This window comes from Acinonyx jubatus, chromosome C1 (genome assembly GCF_027475565.1).
Source record: "Acinonyx jubatus isolate Ajub_Pintada_27869175 chromosome C1, VMU_Ajub_asm_v1.0, whole genome shotgun sequence".
Lineage (NCBI taxonomy): Eukaryota > Metazoa > Chordata > Mammalia > Carnivora > Felidae > Acinonyx > Acinonyx jubatus.
This window is the reverse complement of record NC_069381.1, coordinates 96,317,657-96,339,870: the sequence shown is the minus strand read 5'-3', so window position 1 is coordinate 96,339,870 and position 22,214 is coordinate 96,317,657. Positions and strand designations below refer to the sequence as shown.

The 22,214-nt window shown below is 40.5% G+C and overlaps 1 protein-coding gene and 1 long non-coding RNA gene across 3 annotated transcripts in view; one reads left to right on the top strand and one right to left on the bottom strand.

Moving 5' to 3' along the window:
• Positions 1 to 35: 35 nt before the first annotated feature.
• On the top strand, positions 36 to 9,447 carry BCAS2 (BCAS2 pre-mRNA processing factor). 2 transcript variants are annotated; one of them, XM_015066111.3, is made up of 7 exons: positions 57 to 218; positions 327 to 419; positions 3,343 to 3,413; positions 5,284 to 5,445; positions 6,886 to 6,936; positions 8,054 to 8,134; positions 9,144 to 9,447. In XM_015066111.3, the coding sequence occupies exons 1-7, from the start codon at positions 57 to 59 to the stop codon at positions 9,268 to 9,270; spliced, it is 747 nt and encodes a 248-aa protein (XP_014921597.2). In that variant the 3' UTR covers positions 9,271 to 9,447. The 2 variants fall into 2 exon arrangements, with proteins under 2 accessions (XP_026914085.2, XP_014921597.2); XM_027058284.2 differs by lacking the exon at positions 6,886 to 6,936 and having other exon boundaries at positions 36 to 218.
• Positions 9,448 to 9,773: 326 nt separating this feature from the next.
• The window catches only part of LOC113599178 (uncharacterized), a 45,255-nt gene continuing 32,814 nt past the window's right edge, over positions 9,774 to 22,214 (bottom strand). The window contains exons 2-3 of the long non-coding RNA XR_008295166.1: positions 17,683 to 17,760; positions 9,774 to 10,118 (exon numbers count right to left, since the gene is read on the bottom strand). This is a non-coding gene — a long non-coding RNA (uncharacterized LOC113599178). The remainder of the gene's footprint in view (positions 10,119 to 17,682; positions 17,761 to 22,214) is intronic.

Here is a 22,214-nt window from a genome sequence, read left to right as displayed (position 1 = left end):
AGAATGGACAACTAAGCATGCGCTGGAGCCAATGCGCAGGCGACGTGTATTACGTCATGGCGAGCGCAGGCGTAATGAACGGGCCTGAGTCTGCGCAGACTCAGAAAATTTCGGCAAGCCTAAGAATGGCGGGCACGGGTTTAGTCGCCGGAGAGGTTGTGGTAGACGCGCTGCCGTATTTTGACCAAGGTTACGAAGCGCCCGGTGTGCGGGAAGCGGTAAGTTCGCGCTGTCGGTGTAGCTGAGTCAGCGCTGTCTAGCCCTTGGTGCTGAAAAAGCACCTTGCAAGTTGCTATCCCTGTCCTGGCCCCTGTTCTCGTTTCTAGGCTGCAGCGCTGGTGGAGGAGGAAACCCGCAGATACCGACCTACTAAGAACTACCTGAGCTACCTGACAGCCCCGGATTATTCTGCTTTTGAGGCAAGTGTGAAGTCTTGGGTGCTGTGAATATTTTGAGAGTTCTAGCCACAGAAAAGTGAATTTTAAATGCCACCTTTAACTATTGCTTGTTTAGCTATTTATTGTGTAGGTGTTATCGGTCCATTGAAAACAGCTAGATAAACGTTTTCCATCTTTCTTATTCTGAGACCCACTGAAGGACTTTCTGGGGCTTCGCGATCTAACAATGCAAAAAATAGCGTGTACGTTTTTCAGACATTGGCTCCTTGGCGTAAATTTTCAAAGGTATGCCCTATTCGCAAAGGTCTACACTGAAACGAGTAGGCATTTTTAATATATGTAAGCCTAATTACTTAGGTTCCTGAGAACCACTAGAGGGCGGCCTTTGTATCACAGCCTAGATATTTACCGAACATATGCGAATGACTGAAGTGACAAACCGTATAGAAATAAAATACTACTTAAATATTTAGCCCAGAAGTGCACCCAAGATACTGCTTAGGGTGTAATCAGCTAAATGTAATGTGAAGCATTACTTCTAAATTAATAGATTCTGTTAGGCATTTAAGTATATACATATTTGAGTTTTTACCCCCCATTATAGGTAACCATATATTTAATGAAAGAATTCTGTTATGAAACGCAGGGCCCCTGAGTGGTTCAGTCGTCTGAGAATCCGATTCTTGATTTCAGTTCAGGTCATGATCGCAGGTCATGGGATCTAGCTCCTGGTGGGACTCCTTGCTAAGGACGGAGCCTGCTTAAGATCCTCTGTCCCTGTCCCCCTTCCCCATGCACGTAAGCGTGCGTTTTCTCTCTCTCTCTCTTTCTCTCTCAAACAAAAAATGCAGTATTTATATTGAAGTAATGTGGGGGGGGGGGGAGTTAAGTTTTATTTTTTTTTAATTTTTTTTTTTTAACATTTATTTATTTTTGAGACAGAGAGAGAGCATGAACAGGGGAGGGTCAGAGAAGGAGGGAGACACAGAATCTGAAACAGGCTCCAGGCTCTGAGCTGTCAGCACAGAGCCCGATGCGGGGCTTGAACTCACAGACCACGAGATCATGACCTGAGCCGAAGTCGGCCGTTTAACCAACTGAGCCACCCAGGCGCCCCAAGTTGTTTAAGTTTTAAATAGAGAGAGGTACTCCTGTGATATGGTATTTTCCCATGCATTTTCTAAATGTTACCCAAATATATAATGTTGCTACCCAAATATAGATGGGCCCACACTAAGAACTAAGTACAGGGGTGCCTGGGTGGCTCAGTCAGTTAAGCACTGACTTCGGCTTGGGTCATGTTCTCAAAGATCGTGGGTTCGAGCCCTGCACTGGGTTCTGTTTTGACAGCTGGGAACCTGGATCCTGCTTCGGATTCTCTGTCTCCCTCTCTCTGCCCCTCCCCCACTCATGATCAGTCTCTCTCTCTCAAAAATAATAAACATTTAAAATATTTACAAAAAAGAACTAAGTACAGTAATGCTTCCTTATTAGATTGGCTCTTGAAAATTTCAGATAACTTGACCCAGTTTTCCTTTCAGCTCTCTCAAATACAACAGATGCCTCCTTTTGTTATAATTAGTATACTGATTATTTAACCCTTTTTTATAAATAGGAATTAATAACCTACAAGGCTCCCCATCTCAGTCCTAAAAACAACCCTGTGAACTATATAACTATGTTTATTATCCTAATTTTTTAAATGGGAAAACTACAGCTTAGGGAAGCTAATTTGCTTAAGACCTTAACCACTCCTCAAACTGCTTTTGAAACTGCTCTTCCCAGGTGCCTGGCTGGCTTGGTTGGTAGAGCATATGACTCTTGATTTCTGGGTTGTAAGTTTGAGCCCCACATTTTTACTTAAAAATAAAATCTTTAAGGAGCCCCTGGGTGGCTCAGTTGGTTAAGTGCCCGATTGTTGATTTCGACTCAGGTCATGATCTCACGGTTTGTGGGTTTGAGCTGATGGTGTGGAGCCTGCTTAGGATTCTGTCTCCTCCTCTCTCTGCCCTGCTCGCTCGCTTGCTCACTCACTCACTCACTCACTCACTAAATAAATAAATAAATAAATTTTCTTGGAAGAAAGAAAGAAAGCTCTTGAGTTAATTCATTAAACAATTATTTATGGGGAAAAAACCTATTTATGAAAGTCTATTCTATGCTAGGAATTGGATAACTGAAATACTACTATAAATGAATACCTAAGCAGTTCTTTATACTCAGGCCAGGAAATGTGCAGAACAGAAATGGAATAGGATATTGACCAAAACATTGGACCTCAAGGAGTGGAGCTCTACCATAGCTCCCAGCTATCCTTTTTTAATTGCACAATTGTTAGAACAGATAGCAGAACCGGTTTCTTTTTCCCTTTCCCCATTTCTCATTCTTTGAAAAGAGTAAAGTATGAAAATGGCAGCCAAGACCAAAAAGAAAGTATGGGTTTAGGCTCATAGCCCTAAAGCAAAAGCAAATTTTTTCATGTCCAAGTCCTTTCCTCCCCCCCCCACCCCACCCCCAACCCTGTGAATACTTAGATCACCACTGGCTTCACTATACAGTCAACTGATAAGTTAAAAACAAATGATAATAATGTCCTATCTCCACCTCAGAACACTTAAATGGGAGTGGGAGAGAGGGGTAAGATGTGACTGGGATTGAAATTGTTTTCAAAGCTCCCAGCTGATTATTATGTGCTGCTGGGACTGAGAACCACTGGTTGAGGATTTATCCTTTTCTCTGTGGGTCCCTTTACATATGAAGTATGTGGTCTCCTGACCCTTGAGAGCATTTAACCCAGAGAAGGCTTGGTGGGAAGGGAAATGATCCATATTAATGGATAGCATAAAGGACAAATATTTAAGTAGGTTATATTTATTATTTGTTTGGCGGTTATTAATTGCAATTTGTCAATATGATTTTGGAAATAATTCTTTCTCCGAATCAGACCGACATAATGAGAAATGAATTTGAAAGACTGGCTGCTCGACAACCAATAGAATTACTCAGTATGAAACGGTAAGTTCTACTTCTGGGTTCAGCTGGACCCAAATCATTGTTCAGTTTTAAGTTACTAGTAAAACTGCTGTAGCTCTGTTAAAATGTTGCATAGAAAAAATTCCTATCTGATTTTATATGTTTATATTTTTTCATGTAATAGTGGTTTTTATAATTCTGTGTTAATGTTCAGATATATTTTTGCACTGTTATTTAAAAATGAAAAACATTTTAGGGGCGCCTGGGTGGCTCAGTTGGTTAAGTGGTCGTGAGTGCAAGCCCACATCAAGTTCTTTTCTGTCAGCACAGAGCCTGCTTCAGATCCTCTGTCCTCTCTCTCTGCCCTCCCCCGTGCATGCTCTTTCTCATTCTCAAAAATAAATAAAGATTAAAAAAGAAATACAAACTGCTGTATTTTAAAATCCAACAACAGAGGAATAGTGTGAATTGTAATGAGGTTCATGTTTTAAAAATTTTTCAAGGACATGTTCCTAATTAGATCTCTAGTTCTTTGCTCATAACATATCTGGGTGAAACCATGTTAATGGCTTATAATGATTCCTGCTTCACTCTTACACAAGGCAGCATTAGTAAACAGAGTGCTAGGATAGTTTGATTTTGGTTCCACTCTCTTCCCTCCCCGTCACTTTATTTCAAAATTGCTTCTCTCTCAGGGGTGAAAAACCCAAACTTCCTTTGTTACTTTTTCTAAAATGAACAATTGGATTGCTTAACATCTGAGATCCCTGTTGACTTTAAGATCACTCTGGAATTGTGAGAACTGCTAAGTAATCTGTCACAGCCCAGTCCTTTGAGAAAGGGCCACATGCACAGTAGGTTCGTCCTCTCAGCATATGTGTAGATTAGAAGAGGGATTTGAGTCTGTAGAACCAGAAGACTATATTGCTTCTTCTCTTGTGCTCCATTTCCTGTCTATCCTGAGTGATAAAGGCAGAATAAGTTCCAGGATTCCTCACTTCTTCTGTTTCCAGGTCCTTCTGCTCTGTAGATATTCAGGACAGTAACTCCTTTATGGCAGTATGTCTCAAAGCCTTAGACCCATTAAACAGTGGATTGTGAATGAAACTTAATAAGATATCACAGCGTTTTTTAAAGGAAATAGATTAGGGGTGCCTGGGTGACTTAGTTGGTTAAGTGTCCAGCTCTTGGTTTTGGCTCAGGTCATGATCTCATGGTTTGTGGGATTGAGCGCAGAGCCTGCTTGGGATTCTCTCTCTCCCTCTCTCTTTGCCCCTCCCTCCACTCACACACGTTCTTTTTTTCATAGGAACAATTTGGGGTTTTTACAGTAGCTAGTCAAAATATTAAAATGGAAATTAAAACTTCATCTGTAGTAACTCATCAGTAACAAGCTGAGATTTATGAAGAGTATTGGCTATATCGGCAGTGTGAAAGGAATGTGTAGTGAGAGAATAGAGTTAGGTCCAAATGCAAAGAATTAACGATCTCTCTTCCATTTTTTTCTTTAGAGCGGTGTGGGTATGTGGGTGGAAAGCTGGATGAATGTAGGTGTGTTTTACAAAAATGATAGCATAGTTTTTTTCGTATCCTATTTTTTTCTCTTAATATTATAAACGTGTTAATGTTTCAAATATTCTTTAGTAGCATTTAGTAACTAGTATAACAATCCTTCATACGAACGTACTCTAGTTTATTGAATCACTTCATGTTGAAGTAAACCATTTTTTTTGTTTCTGTATATAATGAATGTTAAATCTTATTTGTGAATGAATTGTTTCTTAGGATGAATAGGTTTCTTATTACCGCACAGTCTACGTCTTCAATCTTCTGTAGATTTTACATTGTGCATAGGCCTGTGAAGCATTCTATTGGGAGGAAAGGTAAAGATTTTATTGTTGTTTAATTTCAGATATGAACTTCCAGCCCCTTCCTCAGGTCAGAAAAATGACATTACTGCATGGCAAGAATGTGTAAACAATTCTATGGCACAGTTAGAGCATCAAGCGGTTCGAATCGAGAATCTGGAACTAATGTCACAGCATGGATGCAATGCCTGGAAAGTATATAATGAGTAAGAAGTTTTTTGTTTTTATAAACCCATCCTACCCACAGCTTTGGTTTTTTTTTTTTTAAAGTGGGGGGGGGGGGTGGGTTGCCTGGGTGGCTCAGTCGGTTAAGTGTCTGACTTCAGCCAGGTCATGATCTCACGGTTCATGAGTTCGAGCCCCACATCAGGCTCCGTGCTGACAGCTCAAAGCCTGGAGCCTGCTTCAGATCCTCTGTCTCCCTCTCTCTCTGTCCCTCCCCAACTTGTGTTCTGTCTCTTTCTCTCTCTCCTTCAAAAATAAATAAACATTAAGAAAAAGAAATTTTTTTAATCACTTCAAAGAAAGATAAGCCTGGGGAGACACAGCTGTTTGAAGACTGACTCTTGAGAAAATTGCAGTTAATAGGGGGAAAAAAAGTAGAGAAAGAAGAATATTTGAGTCACTAAAGCCAAGAAACAATATTGGATCTAGAGCAAGAGAATAGTAGGGCCAGTGTGGTTCAAATGGACCCTAAAGGTGATTCTCTACTGCGTTGAGGACATTGATAGGGTTATGTGAATTATATCTCAATAAAGCTTTATTTAAAAGGTGTGGAGGGGTGTTGGCGACTGCCCTTGAATCACTTCTCTCAGGGTCACCCCGGGTGGCTTAGTCGGTTAAGTGTCAGCTCTGGTCAGGTCACAATCTCACAGCTCATGAGTTCCAGCCCCACATAGGGCTCTCTGCTGATGGTGCAGAGCCTGGTTTGGATTCTCTTTCTGTGTCTCCTCCCCCCCCTGCCGCTTATGTGCATGTGCGCGCTCTCGCTCTCTCTCTCAAAAACAAATAAATAAACACTTAAATTTGTTTTAATCACTTCTCTCAGGATGATAGCTGCATGCTACTGTATATTGCTCAGCTTTTCCGCTGTGCTAGTGAGAGCCAACTTGCACGAAATCTAAATCTGCAGCCTTCCATGACAGTTTTGTCTTCTCTCTCTAGTTAGCAATAGATGGGAGGGGAGAATGACACGATAAATGTGGGTACAGAAATAGGGAGATAATAGGGATTTGAATGAATACAGTCGTGAGTTATTTTCCATTCTCTCCATGGAAAGTAATGATAGTTTAAGAAGTGACCTAACTATATGAAATCACGGTATCAGTAAACTGGTTGGTCTTGAGACGTTAAAAGACCTGAAGTGGAATTCAGCTGACACTTCTCTATGTTACCTTGACCAAGTTACTTAATCTTTCTAAGCTTAATGTCCTCACATGTGAGATAGGGGTAATCATACCTACCTCAAAGAATTCTTAGGAGAATTAAATTAGCTAATAGTTACATATAGAGTGTCTAATGTGGTGTTTGGCACAGAGCTCAATAGCAGAAGAACTTGAACTTGTATCAACTAGATAGTTCACTTTTAGTTGGTATTATTACATTTTAATGTATATTAATCTGGTTTTCCTCTTTTCCTTCCTTAGAAATCTAGTTCATATGATTGAACATGCACAGAAGGAGCTCCAGAAGTTAAGGCAAGTTTGTTTTTCCTTTTACTTTTTTTTCCTATTTAAGTTTTTTTTTTTTAATGTTTGTTTATTTTTGAGAGAGAGTGCGTGCGAGCGGGAGGAGGGGCAGAGAGAGAAGGAGACAGGATCTGAAGAGGGCTGTGTGCTGACAGCAGTGAGCCCAATGAGGGGCTCAGACTTACGAACTGTGAGATCATGACCTGAGCCAAAGTCGGATGCTTAACCAACTGAGCCACCCAGGTGCCCCTTGAGATTTTATTTTCAAGTAATGTCTACATCCAGCGTAGAGGTCGAACTCACAACTCAGGATCATGCGAGATCACAAGTCACATGTTTTTCTGACTGAACCAGCAGATGCCCTTATTTTCCTCTTACTTTAAAGTTTAGGTGAATCCTTATTAAACAGACTGAGAAGAAAAAGGGACCCATGGACTGTAGTCATACGAGAGTAGTACTGAATGATCTATATGTCCAGCATCCAGTGCTGGGTTTGCCTTACTAGAGCAAAGAAGAAGTAGACTTGAGATCTGAAAACATCTCTACCAAGTCATTTGCAATTTGCAAATCTGCAAACATTGAAAAGGCACTTTTAGATGGAGAAAATGTTGTAGCAGAACATGTATAATCTGATTTATGTAAAAAGAATTCATTTTGGGGTATCTGGAGTAGAGCATGCAACTCTTGATCTTGGGGTCATGAGTTCAAGCCCCATGTTGGGCATAGAGGTTACTTTAAAAAAAATTAATCTCTTCTTGCACATATACATGTAGAAAAGAGTTTGGAAAGAGAGGGAGAGGGAGGGAGGGAGAAAAGGGAGAAAGAAAGACTGGAAAAACACCCACCAAAAACTGAACAGCAGTTAGTTAGAAGGAGAGGCACATGGGAGGAGGGACTTCTGCTCTTTAATCTATGTGTATGTGTACTACATGCTTAATTTTTCATGATGAGCATGTTTTATGAAATTTGTAATTGAAAAATAGAAAGGTAATTCTTGGGGTTAGTCTATTACTGTATCTGTCCCTCTCAAGGAATTAAAGATGTTATATTACGTTGATTATAGATTTTCTGTTGATTTTCATCTTATATTAAAATGTAGGTGGGTCATATAAATAATATTTTACAGGAAACATATTCAAGATTTAAACTGGCAACGAAAGAACATGCAGCTCACAGCTGGATCTAAATTAAGGGAAATGGAGTCAACGTGCGTATCTTCAGTTCCATCATCTTTTAAATCACTTAGCACATTTTAAGATCCAGATTTAATAATGTGATTCAACACTATTCAAATGCAATGCCACAGGTGTCAAACAGATGCTGTTTTCTGAATCCCGCTCTTCGCTGCCTCTGCCTGTCTCTTGATATGTGGGCTTGGAAGGCACAGAGAGGGGCGGGACCACTGCTGTTTGCTTCTGGTCTCAGAACGCCCTGTCTCCAGCGTAGGGTTTCTGCTCTGAAAAGGATTCTACTTCTACTCCTTGAAAAGGAAAAACACTTACCTATTTTTTAACTCATGAGGAAGGGAGATTTCATACTTTGATAATTTGTTTCCACTTTTTTCCCTGTGTTCATTTTTTTACTTTTAAAATGTTCTTCATATACACTGATAAATTTATATAAGTCCCTAAATACAATCAGGAATTTTTGTATCATTTCTCTTTTTTGCTTTGTATTTCCCTTCTCCCTTCCCCGCCCATCATTCTCCTTGTTCCACCTTCTCCTCCCCCTCCATGTACCCCGTGTTATTAGTCTACTCATCTTTTCACATTTTTCTTCAAGCTAATAGAATCTCCCAAATATACATGTGTGTTTCTTTTCATTTGTCACAGAGATTTTTTTTCTGTGGGATTATTTCTTATTCTAGAAATTTCTCCATTTTTAACTATTGCCTCTGCCCTGTTTTCTCTCCGTTTATTTAATCCCATTAAATATTATCTTCCATCACCTTGTCCTGTCTCTTCAACCATTTCTGATTTGCTTTAAAATTTTTTATTTTGAAATAATCATAGATTCACATTCAGTTGTAAGAAATATTACAGCTAGACTTTATGTACCCTTTATCCACTTTCCCCCAGTTGTGCCTTAGTTTTTTAAAATGGAAAGTTGAAGTGGTTCACAATATGACCCTGAAAGAAAACGTATATGATAAAATCTTCTAAGAGAAATTCTTTATTAAGTAGTTTTTCCTTTTTTTTTTTTTTTAACTTGTTTAGTTGGGTATCCCTCGTCAGCAAGAATTATGAGATCGAAAGGACTATCGTGCAATTAGAAAATGAAATCTTTCAAATGAAGCAGCAACATGGAGAGGCAAACAAAGAAAACATCCGGCAAGACTTCTAAAGAGACAGATGAATTTGATGGGTAGAAAGGAAGGCAGACTGGGCTTTCACAGGAAATCAGGCATCTGAGCTGTGAAGGAGAACAGCATCTTAAGGAAATATCAGTGGTTAAATGTTTACTGTAGAGTGTGGACTGTTATATTTGTACGTTTTAGCAGAATAAACGCTTTCAGCTTGGTGGGTTTTTTGTTTTGTTTTTGCCATAAAAAAACAACTTTAGGCTTTCAAAATAAGTATGAATTTAGAATAATATTATAGAATTAATTTTGAACGACTGGACCAAATTTTGTATCCAAGAGATATTTATAGAAAGTTTTTAACATGTACAATCAGTTGGAAACTTTTGGTTTATATAGTTTCAAATAAAGGGTTAGTTCTAAACAGATTTTTGATTGCCATGCAAGACTTCTGAAATACAGTGTCCATCTGTGTCGTCCGTCGTTATCATCATCAGAGGTAACAATTTCATGAAGCTTGGACCCCTGTTCTAAGCACTCGAGGTAGGTGAACTGACGTGAATACAAAAATCATTTGATCCTCACAGAAACCCTAGGAAGTAGGTACTGCCATTCTCGTACACAGACTTATAGTGGGTGCTGAAGAAACTTGTCGAAGTTCTATAGCTAGAAAGTCATCCAGGTGTTTGATCCAGTAGTGTAGCTCCAGAGTTGTGTTCTAACCCTCCACTTGTAAGGAATTGACGAGTATAAAAGATGACTTCCTGATTCAGTAGAAAATCTTTGCGGCACATCTGCTTGCAGCCTCCTGTAATCTCACCGCTGTTCTTTGGGTTCCAGGGTCTCCTTATCCCACGTCGAGCTGTAATGCAGCGTTGAGTTTATTGTGATTCTGAAATAAAAGGTAAACAGCAGCAAAACCCATTATTGGAGGAGGCGGTAAGTTGGGAGTTTTAAAACAATGTTTCTCAAGTTTTTGGGTTTTTTAATTTATTTTGAGAGCACACAAGCGTGCAAGGGAGAGGGGCAGAGAGAGAACCCCAAGCAGGCTCCACACTGTGCTCACTAAAGCCTTAATGCAGGGCTCGATCTCACAAACTGAGATCATGACCTAAGAGCCCTGATCAAAAGTGGGATGCTTAACTGACTGAGCCACCCAGGCACTCCCCCCTTTTTGTTTCTTAAGTAGGCTCCACACCCAATGTGGGGCTTCAACTCATGACCTTGAGATTGAGTCGCATGCTGCACGAGTCGGTGCAGCCAGCCAGGTGCCCCAGTGTTTCTCCGGTTTTTCTTAATGGTGGAGAGAGAATACATCTTGGGAGCAGAGGGTTACTGGTTTAAGGTCATAACTTGAAGTGACTTGTGACACCAAATATTTCCATCTTTTTTTTTTTTTTTTTAAATTATATTCTTGCTCCACTGGAAAATTCATTCCACTAATGCCTAATCCAATTTGCTTCACCTTCTCAGCCCCAAGAAATTGTATCTTTCGCTGTTCCCTGCCTGAGAGACTAGACTTTAGGTAATCCCGGTCCCTCACCACACTCCTCTGTCCAGTGGTATTCCCTTTTTCACTATTTTGCTAGTAAATCCCAGTCTAGTATAGTGACCAGCTTACAGAGCTTGCGTGTTTCCTTGGCCAAGGTGAGTTTGGTGTGCCAGGTTCAGAGTGCATTACTCCACAGAAAGCAGCTCAATGACAAATCTGTAAATTAAGATTGATAGTTCTCTTTCTCTAGATTGATCATGCTCATAAAGTTTGTCCCATTAATTGAGATTCCTCTCATTCATAAATAACTACACAGAGTTTGAGGATGCCTCCGACAAAGCTAAGAGAAAACAAGTCTGCAGGACATTGGATAAACTGAGCGAGGTCACTAGCCCCACCACTAGGCCAACGTGAGCCAGTGAACTTACTGTTTTACAAGTCAGTTTGAATTGGATTTTTTTTATCCTAACTTAAGCCTTCCTAAGGCTTAACCATCCTAACTTAAGCCTTCAAGATAAAATAACCAGGTATTTTTTCCTGAAGATCGTAACACTACATGCAACAAAACACTTGATTTTTAGAGTGTTTGTCAAACAGTATACAATGCAGATTGAGATCTCTTTGGTTGTCATCCTACAAGGGAAAATAATGAGCAGAGAAAAGTGTGAGATAGTTAACCCTTTATCAACTTTAAGAGAAATGGAGCTTCCTAGCCCATATGAAAGACAGCTTTCAGTTCCCATCAATTTCACAGACATGTTTGTAAATTGTCTTAAATATTTTAATCACAGAGGTACCTGGCTGGCTCAGTTGGTAGAATGTGCAACACTCGATCTTAGGGTTGTGAGTTCAAGTCCCATGTTGGGTGCAGAGATAACTTAAAATCTTTAAAAAATTTATTTTAGTGGGGGTGCCTGGATGGCTTAGTTGGTTAAGCATCCAACTCTTGATCTCTGCTCAGGTCATGATCTCAGAGGTTCATGAGTTTGAGCCCTGCATCAGGCTACTCACTGTCAGTGTAGAGACTGCTTGGGATTCTCTCCCTCTCTTTCCATCCCTCCCCTGCTCATGTTCTCTCTCTTTCAGAATGAATAAATAAATAAAGAAAAAAAAAAAATATATATATATATATATATTTTTTTTTTTTTTTTTTTTAGGAGCGCCTGGGTGGCTCAGTCAGTTGAGCGTCTGACTTTGGCTCAGGTCATGATCTCATGGTTCATGAATTCAAGCCCCACATCGGGCTCACTGCTGTCAGTGTGGAGTCTGCTTCTACACTTTTTTTTTTTATTCCTTTACTCCTCCTACCCCTCTTCCTTTCTGCTGTTCATTCAAATCCAGTATTACTGCCACCCCAGACAAGCATTTATGATATCTTTCACAGTTCTGGGGATTTACTGGGCTTAGGTAGAAAGTACTTAAGGATTTTCTTACAGTTGTGGTCAGATGGTGTCCGGGACTAGTGTTTTCTCAATAGATTCACTTGTATCTGACACATGGGCTGGGAAGAATCAAACAACTGACAGCTGACTGGGACTTTCAGGAATCCTTGGGCACCTCTCTCTCTGTCTATGTGGTTTCTCTCGCATGGAGGCTTCAGGGTAGCCAGACTTCTTACGTGACAGCTCCTCCAAAGGCATATGTCAGAGAGTCCAGCATAAGATGTATTACCTTCTGTGACTTGGCCCCAGAAGTCACACTGTTACTTCTTACCTGTTGTGTTTGTTCGAAGCAAGGCAGTAAAGCCAGGCCGTATTCAAGGGAGAGGAATTAGATTCCATCTCCGTTGGGAATAATGTTGAATTTGTAAGACATATTTGGTTTTTCTAAACTTAGACATGCTTTAATATCCCTCCCACTCCCTTTCCAACTTCAGTCCTAAAGTCATTAGATGGGGCAGAGCAAAGTAGGTACCCACAGAGAGGATGGGCCCTAAGTCCATTCTGGTGCTGTCCTGAGAAGAGGGGAAGACACACACACACACACACACACACACGGAAGGAATTGTGAAGACAGACCAAGAGAGCAACACCACGTAAAGACAGATTACAGTGATGAGTCTACAAGCCCAGGAATACCAGGGCTCGCTGGCAACCACCAGAAACTGGGAGGATGTATTCTTCCTAGAGCCTTCGGAAAGAGCATGGCCTTGCTGACACCTTGACTTCAAACTTCTAGGCCCCAGAACTGTAAGACAGTAAGTTCTGTTGTTTTAAGACACTCGGTGTGTGGTATGTTCTCACAGCAGCCCTAGGAGAATGAAAGAGGTTATGTTACAAGAAAGAGCCACAGTTCAGTTGAAAACAGGCATTATGTCAGTGGATACACAAGGCTGTTACCCGTCACGCCATCCCCTGCTCTCGGCCCTCTCTCAGCACGAAATAGAAAGTATTTGGAGAACCTGACTAGCCCAAGAGAAAAAAACCCTGAAGTTGTTGAAATTGACAGTTTTTTAACACATGACCCAGCCAACGGGGTGCCTGGGTGGCTCAGTCAGTTGAGCATCCGACTTCGGCTCAGGTCATGATCTCAGGGTCTGTGAGTTCAAGCCCCATGTCGGGCTCTGTGCTGACAGCTCAGAGCCTGGAGCCTGTTTCGGACTCTGTGTCTCCCTCTCTCTCTGACCCTCCCCCGTCTCTCTCTCTGTCTCAAAAAAATAAATAAAGGTTAAAAAAAATTAAAAAAATGACCCAGACAAGTCACTTAGCAGTGATGCTCAACACCCCTCCCACTCCAACACATAGAGCTTTTAAAATTAGAACATGAGTGGGGGAGGGCAGAGGGGGGAGAGAGAGAGAGAGGTAGAGAATCTCAAGCAGGATCAATGCTCAGCGCAGAGCCTGACACAGAACTCAGTTCCACGACCCTGGGATCATGACCTGAGCCAAAATCAAGAGCTGGACGCTCAACCGACTGAGCCACCAAGGTACCCCTCACACACATAGCTTCTAATCTGTGTTTTACTTCCCCACTCTTGAATAAAAAACAATCAAGGATTACCAGATAGATAGCTAGGAAACTTCTTTATCAAGAAAGACAAGGAACAAAAACAGAAAACCTTGTGGGGAAATTAACAGATGGAGAAAGAAAAATAAAACCTTTTGATTTTTAAGAACTATATCCTCAAATGGGGTGCCTGGCTGGCTTAGTCAGTAAAACACATGACTCTTGATCGTGGGGTTATGAGTTCCAGCCCCACGTTGGGGATAGGGTTTATTAGAAAAAAAAAGAAGGGGCACCTGGGTGGCTCAGTCGGTTAAGCGTCCGACTTCGGCTCAGGTCATGATCTCGCAGTCGGTGAGTTCGAGCCCTGCGTCGGGCTCTGTGCTGACTGCTCAGAGCCTGGAGCCTGTTTCAGATTCTGTGTCTCCCTCTCTCTCTGACCCTCCCCCATTCATGCTGTCTCTCTCTGTCTCAAAAATAAATAAACGTAAAAAAAAAAAAAAAAAAAAAAAAAAGAAGAAGAGGGGCGCCTGGGTGGCGCAGTCGGTTAAGCGTCTGACTTCAGCCAGATCACAATCTCACGGTCCGTGGGTTCGAGCCCCGTGTCGGGCTCTGGGCTGATGGCTCGGAGCCTGGAGCCTGTTTCCGATTCTGTGTCTCCCTCTCTCTCTGCCCCTCCCCCGTTCATGCTCTGTCTCGCTCTGTCCCAAAAATAAATAAAAAACGTTGAAAAAAAAATTAAAAAAAAAAAAAGAAAAATATATCCTCAGAGAAGTAAGAAGATTAAAAAAAAAAAAAAAGATACTGTTTTGTTAAGGAACACCTAGAGAACAAAACAGCTCCTAGGAATTAAAAAGCATGGTAGCAGAAATTAAAATTCAATAGATCTGTTAGGAATGTAAAAGTTGACAAACTCTCCCAGAAAGTGTAGCCAAAAATGCAAAAATAGAAAATAGAGGGAAAAAATAAGAAGACTAATTGGGAAGATCAATATCCAAATATTTTTGAGATTAAAACAAAAACAAAAAAAACGGAAGGAGGAAATCATCAGAAAAATAATTCAGAATTTTCCAGAACTGAATGATATGAGTTTCCAGATTTCAAGGTCCCAGAACAACAGATAAGAATAAACAAACTTCCAAGCATGTTATTTATGAAGTGTCAGAACACCATGGACAAAAAAGATTCTGGAAGATCTTGGAGAAGCATATCAAGAATCGAGAATCAATAATGCTCACTAGAACAACATTTGTGGTGTCCTCCGGACCAAAGATGGGGATGGTGGTGCATTTGTTTTTGAGCTCTTTGCCATGAACCCAGGAGGGCCCTGGCAAGTATCTGAGTGTGATCTCAGGCATCCTCAAGATGATGCCAGTGAGCCATTCTTTTTTTTTTTTTTTAATTTTTTTTTTTTACATTTATTTATTTTTGATCAAGAGAGACAGAGCATAAGTGGGGGAGGGGCAGAGAGAGAAGGAGACACAGAATCCAAAGCAGGCTCCAGGCTCCGAGCTGTCACCACAGAGTCCACGGCTCGAACTCACAAACCATGAGATCATGACCTGAGCCGGAGTAGGACACTTAACCAGCCACCCAGGAGCCCATTAAGAATGGCGTGGGCCATTCTTAAATGTTTATGATAACAAAGGATATGAGGACACTTACTGATGAAAGAGAATACACAAACAACCTTGAAAAAAAATCTAGAATCAAAACATCTTCAGGCTTCTCAGCATCAACTCTGGAAGCTAGAACGAAAGGAGCAGTGCCTTTAGAATTCTTAAGAAAATTTTCTAACCTATAATTCTATACCTAGTCAAATTATTAGTTAAGTTGAGGATAGAATAAAGACTTTCAGTCAAGTGAGATCTCAAAAACACCTACTACCTGAGTATCCTTTCTGAAGGAGCTGCTGGTGGATGTACTCTTCTGATTAGTGCCCTTGTAAAAAAGACCCCAGAGAGTTCCTTCCCTCTTCTGCCATCTGACACAGTGAGAAGACGGCTGTCTTCTAAAAAAATTGTTTTTAATGTTTGTTTTATTTTTGACAGACAGAGGGGGGCAGGGGCAGAGAGAGAGGGAGACACAGAAACTGAAACAGGCTCCAGGCTCTGAGCTGTCAGTACAGAGCCCGATGTGGGGCTCAGACCCACGAACTGTGAGATCATGACCTGAGCCGAAGTCGGACACTTAATCGACTGAGCCACGCGGGTGCCCCAAAACAGCTGTCTTCTAGACACCTTCTCTGTACAGAGCTAGGTGGTGCTTGCTTCTCAGTATTTATATTAATTACCTTTCATATTTCTTTATACTAGATCTTTATAGTAGGCTGAATAATGGCCCTCACATGTTCGGATCAAAATCCCTGGAACCTATAAATGTGTTAACTTTCCTTGGCAAAAGGAATTATGCAGATGTAATTTAATTAAGGTTCATGAGATGGGGAAATTATCCTGGATTAATCTGGGTGGCCCAACATAATCCCAAGGGTTCTTACAGGAGGGAAGGTGGAGAAGTGGGAAGTCTGGAGTTGCCTTGGCTTTAGCTCCTGTTGTACAGAGGAAGCTCCTCTTTAAATGGAGAGAATAAGCCAGAAAAGACTGGGAAATCCAAGACATCAGCAGATTTGGTATCTACTGAGAGCCTACTTCCTGGTTCACAGACAGCCCGTCTTCTCAATGTGTCATCATATGGCAGAAGATGGGGGAAACTCTCTGGGGTCTCTTTCACAAGGGCACTAATCCTGTTCCTGTTCTACCCCCCAGGACCTAATCACCTCCCAAAGGCTCCTACATCCGAATACCATCATACTGGGTATTAGATTTCAACATACGAATTTGCAGACGGGAGAGGGGACACAGATATTCAGTCTATAGCAGAAGGCAATATTTCAGCCATTGGTTGAAGGCCCCTGAGAGAAAATAAACTAAACAATCTCTGGGTCTTGTTCTGGTTATGGCTTCGCTGACAGCTACAAAAAGTCTATTCTGGGGAAATTAGGGAACAAGGTTGTAAGTGAATCCTGGGAAACAGAGGGCTTAGCATTGTTGGGGTTTCTGGCAAGGCTAGGATGCAGGCTAGTACTGCACACTTGGCAGGAATGTGAGATCATGACCTGAGCTAAACTCAAGAGTTGGACACTTAACTGAGTCAACCAGGCGCCCGATAAGTGTCTTTTTAAATACGTTATACAGATTCAAGATTCTCCCTATAATGTCTATCTTACTTGGGTAGTTTTTTTTTGTTTTGTGAGAGAGAGAGAGAGAGCGAGCGAGCACGCATGGGGGAGGGGCAGAGGAAGAGAGAGAGAACCTTAGGCAGGCTCGAAGCCCCAGTATGGAGCCGCATGTGGGGCTTAATCTCACGACCTTGAGATCATGACATGAGCCGACATCAAGAGTCAGATGTTCACTGAGCCACTGAGGTGCCCTTACTTGGTTGGATTCTTACATGTCTTTTGAGAAGGAAGGAGGGTAAACTCAGAGCATACTCTCTCAGTGACTTATTGTAGCAGGGCCACCACTTGTCCCTCTAACATATGTTATCCCCTTCTATAATAATAGAAGTTTTAGCTGGGCACATGGCTGCTCAGCTAAAAACTAATTTCCTAGTTTCCCATCCAATCATGTGCATACCCCATGTGACTAGGTTGTGTTCAGTGAGATAGGGCCTGAAGTGATGTATGCAACTTGTGAGTCATGCCCTTAATTTCCACGTTCACCAGCCAGGAATCTTACACCTGGATAGTGAGGACTTATCTAACATCACACCATGAATTACTGTCAAGCTAACATTAGAAGAAAGGGTGGCACATAGACAAGGAAAAAGGGGAACGCTGTGCTGATAGTGATGTGAACAATATGCTTTGTATTTTACTTACGTGATTAAATTGTCTACGCTCAGTAGCAGTAAATTGCCATTTTAATGAGATTTGGATACAACATAGCAATTCATATTCACTAAAATGAGATTTTACTCTACATTAGACACCATTAATATCAACTGCAACATTATGACTTACCTTCTGTTAAACTTTGGTTTCCCAAATCTGATTTTGTACCATCATAAAAGTATTAATTACAAGAGAAGGTCAAACCAACTGAAGAGAATAAAAAGAAGTACACTAGTAATATTAGTTCATATACAATTTGCTACAAATAAAAATGCCTTTTTTTTTTTAAGATTTTTTTTTTTTTTCAAAGTAATCTCTACACCCAATGTGGGGCTTGAACTCACAACGCCGAGATCAAGAGTCACACGCTCCACCGACTAAGCCAGCCAGGTGCCCCTAGAAATGCCTTTAAAATAGTTATTAACATCTTTCTGTAACGAAATTTTGTTCACGTGAATACATAATCTCATTATGCAAAGCTTAGAAATGAAATGGGAAGTACTCTAATGTTCCATTATATTTCAGTAAGTGAAAAGAAATGTTTTAAATATAGTAGGAGAAGGGGAGGTGTTAAAACCCTAAGATAATTTTCTCTCCGAATCTTGAAAGTTTTTGGTCAAGTAATTTGGGTATGAGTTTAAGGTTACATAATTAGGACAGTTAAAAGTTCAGCTTTACCTTTCATCAGTGTTCCCTTCCCCTACTATACAATCAAATCCTTTCAATAAGATGTGTGTACAGCTTAGAAAGTAGCTTTGTTAAACTGAATTTTGTTAATGACCGTGTATGTTAGGCTTTTGCTGACAATTGTAATTAAATTTGAACTGCTCACTAAAAATGGCCCTGAGGACACCTGCTTTGCCACCCTTCCATGTCCCCTGCCTTATTTTATGTCTTGTGCTTTTCACTAAGTTTGAAGGTCTCCCCTTCAGTCCACATTGTGTTATTCTCTCCTCCTTTTAAAAAAGAAACTGCCTATTTCTTGTAGTATTCTTGTTTGACCATAGCGGGTACAAGGTCATTAAAAAGTCAAATGAATTGCTCGTGCAGCAATTCATATGACCTGTCTGCTCTCCATTCCATGACATGAGAAAATGGAGATAGTTAATTTACTCTGATGTTTCACATATGGAAGAATTCTTCTGTTTTTTCCCAGAGGTTAAATTTAATCTCACATAGATTTTGCTTTCATTGTTCAAACTATAAAGGGTGCCCAACCCACCAGAAAAATAAAAGATGATCAACTTAGCCTGCTAAACTGTCAAATTCACCCTGGAGACCTGCAAAGAAACAGAGTCCTACTGTATATAAAGTAGCAATTACTTCGCCACCATTTCTAACAAAAAATAAACAATAGTAGATATTCATGTACCCCATTAATTAGTCCTTTTGCATTATTTTGTTTTATAAAAAATGCAAAAAAATGAAGTGCTAGTATTACAATAGCACAGGAAAAACAGATTAGAAAATTAGAAATCATAGTAGCATAAAACAATGAAAATTGTAGTATAACTAAGGACATTTTCTTTTTTTATATTTATTTATTTATTTTTGAAAGAGAGAGAGAGAGCATGAGCAGGGGAGGGGCAGAAAGAGAGGGAGACAGAATCTGAAGCAGGCTCCAGGCTCTGAGCTGTCAGCACAGAGCCCAACCGGGGCTCCAACTCATGCACTATGAGATCGTGACCTGAGCCAAAGTCAGACGCTTAATCGATTTAGCCCCACTAAAGAAATTTTCATCATGGGTAACAATACAAATTCCCAGTATGCTTCTAAATTCCCTGAATTTAATCAATTATAAAAAGAAATTTAAGGGTGCCTGGCTGGCTCAGTCAGTAGAGCACATGACTCTTGATCTTGGGGTTGTAAGTTCAAGCCCCCTGTTATGTGTGGAGATTACTTAAAAATAAAATCTTTTTGGGGTGCCTGGGTGGCTCAGTCGGTTGGTTAAGCGTCCAACTCTTGATTTCGGCTCAGGTCATGATCTCACAGTTTTGTGACTTTGAGCCGCACATCAGGCTCTGTGCTGACTCTGCAGAACCTACTTGGGATTCTCTCTCTCTCCCTCTCTCTCTTTCTCTGCCCCTACCCGGCTTGCTCTCTTCTCAAAATGAATAAATAAACTTAAAACAATTAAATTAAATTAAATTAAATTAAATTAAATTAAATTAAAATCTTAAAAAAAAAAAAAAAAGAAATTTTAGGGGCACCTGAGTAGCTCAGTCAGTTAAGTGTTTGACTTTGGCTCAGATCATGATCTCACAGTTCGTGTGTTCAATCTCTGCATAGGGGTCCACACTGCTGGTGTGGAGCTTGCTTGGGATTCTTACTCTATTTTCTCCCCTGCCCCTTCCCCACTCATATGTTTTATTTTTTTCTCTCTCTCTCAAAATAAATAAATAAACTTAAAAAAAAAACAAAAACGGACGCCTGTGTGGTTCAGGCAGTTAAGTGCCGGACTCTTGATTTCGGCTCAGGTCAGGATCATTCTGTCATGATCTGGCGGTTCAGAGCCTGCTTGGGATTCTCTCTCTCCCTCTGTCTCTCTGCCCCACCCCTCTCTCTCTCAAAATAAATAAACTTAAAAAAAAAAAAGAAACATTTAAAAGAAAGGAAATTTAGAGAGGAACCAGATATCTTAATACATCACAGCCTTCTTGTGACATAAGAGAGAATAATAAAATGAGTGTATCTTTTTATGTTAATACCAACTAATCAATTGTAATTGGTATAATTACTACTTTGCTATTTCCTCCTAGTATTCATTATTGCTGAATACACAATGATAGCACAGGATATAATTTATTCTTTGGCAATATGTCAATTGCAGGCGCTGCATTTTCAATACATGTTTCCCGTTGCAGAATTTGTATGTGTTATAAAGAGTGCAGTGTAAGTCTACATACTTCAGGGTTAAAAACTTGACAGTTTTCCTGGGCAGTGAATGTTACTTGTTTCTAAACTACATCTATTCATCTTGTAAAGGAAGGGACGTTTGAAAAACAAGGCATCGTAACGACAAAAAAGTGACGTAGGCCATCAGCAATATAGATGCTCAGTCTCTCCAATCCCTTTTCCACAGCAGTTCCTTCCCTCAAAAGCTGCCAGACCGATCACTGTCTTAGCAAGATATTTTGCACGGGCAATCGGATGCTACGGACGCTTCAAGGCAACCATTCTAACATTGCTAACCACTTTACCACCAATCTTTGAATGACAATATCTTGTTGCCCGTTTTTATTGCAACTTTCAAATTTCCGAACTTTGCTCCTGGTTCTTAAAAACTAAAGGAGAATAATGTGCTTAGCTGAGAGGCATCTGATAGTATAATGGTTGGTGTGTGTGTGTATATATATATATATATATTTTTTTTTTTTTTTTAATGTGGTGCTAGGTGCAAAATCTGTAAAAAAGAAAAAACTCAAATGGGGTCACAGTTCCTTTGTGACCTGAAACAACACTTTGTAAAATTTCCAGCCTCGGACTGACCACCTCTGCATGACACCTGTGACCTCCAGGTGTATTACTGTACAAGGCGCCCAGCGATGTGCTCCATTAGCCAAGAGTATATCCTGCCAAGACATGGTTACCACTAACTCGTCACTTCACTGTGTTCGGTATTCATCATGTGCGCTTAGCTGTTTGTGGCTATACTCCCCTCACAAACCGAACTGGGGTATACTGCCAAAGGGGTATGTGATCTTACAATTGCACGTTGTATAAAAGGTGGCTCTCGGTGTTCTTTTTTTTTTTTTTTTTAATTGTTTTATTTTTTATGTTTTTTAGATTTACATTCAAATTAGTTAGCATATAGTGCAGCAATGATTTCAGGAGTAGATTCCTTAGTGCCCCTTACCCATTTAGCCCATCCCCCCTCCCACACTCCCTCCAGTAACCCTCAGACTGTTCTCCATATTTATGAGTCTCTTCTGTTTTGTCCCCCTCCCTGTTTTTATATTATTTTTGTTTCCCTTCCCTTAGGTTCATCTGTTTTGTCTCTTAAAGTCCTCATAGGAGTGAAGTCATATGATTTTTGTCTTTCTCTGACTGACTAATATCACTTAGCATAATACCCTCCAGTTCCATCCACGTAGTGCAAATGGCAAGATTTCATTCTTCTTGATTGCCGAGTAATACTCCATCGTGTATATATACCACATTTTCTTTATCCATTCATCCATCGATGGACATCTGGGCTCTTTCCATACTTTGGCTATTGTTGATAGTGCTGCTATAAACATGGGGGTGCATGTGTCCCTTCAAAATAGCACATCCGTATCCCGTGGATAAATGCCTAGTAGTGCAATTGCTGGGTCTTAGGGTAGTTGTATTTTTAGTTTTTTAAGGAACCTCCATACAGTTTTCCAGAGTGGCTGCACCAGTTTGCATTCTCACCAGCAGTGTAAGAGAGATCCTCTTTCTCCGCATCCTTGCCAACATCTGTTGTTGCCTGAGTTGTTAATGTTAGCCATTCTGACAGGTGTAAGGTGGTATCTCATTGTGGTTTTGATTTGTATTTCCCTGATGATGAGTGATGTTGAGCATTTTTTCATGTGTTCACCACCCGGCTGTCTTCTTTGGAGAAGTGTCTATTCATGTCTTTTGCCCATTTCTTCACTGGATTATTTGTTTTTTGGGTGTTGAGTTTGATAAGTTCTTTA

Excerpts from the sequence above, each read along its gene's own strand:
- BCAS2 (XM_015066111.3), top strand. The coding sequence starts at position 57 with ATGGCGAGCGCAGGCGTAATGAACGGGCCTGAGTCTGCGCAGACTCAG. Across the intron at positions 3,414-5,283 it reads GAATTACTCAGTATGAAACG|ATATGAACTTCCAGCCCCTT; the intron begins GTAAGTTCTACT and ends GTTTAATTTCAG. Across the intron at positions 5,446-6,885 it reads GCCTGGAAAGTATATAATGA|AAATCTAGTTCATATGATTG; the intron begins GTAAGAAGTTTT and ends TTCCTTCCTTAG.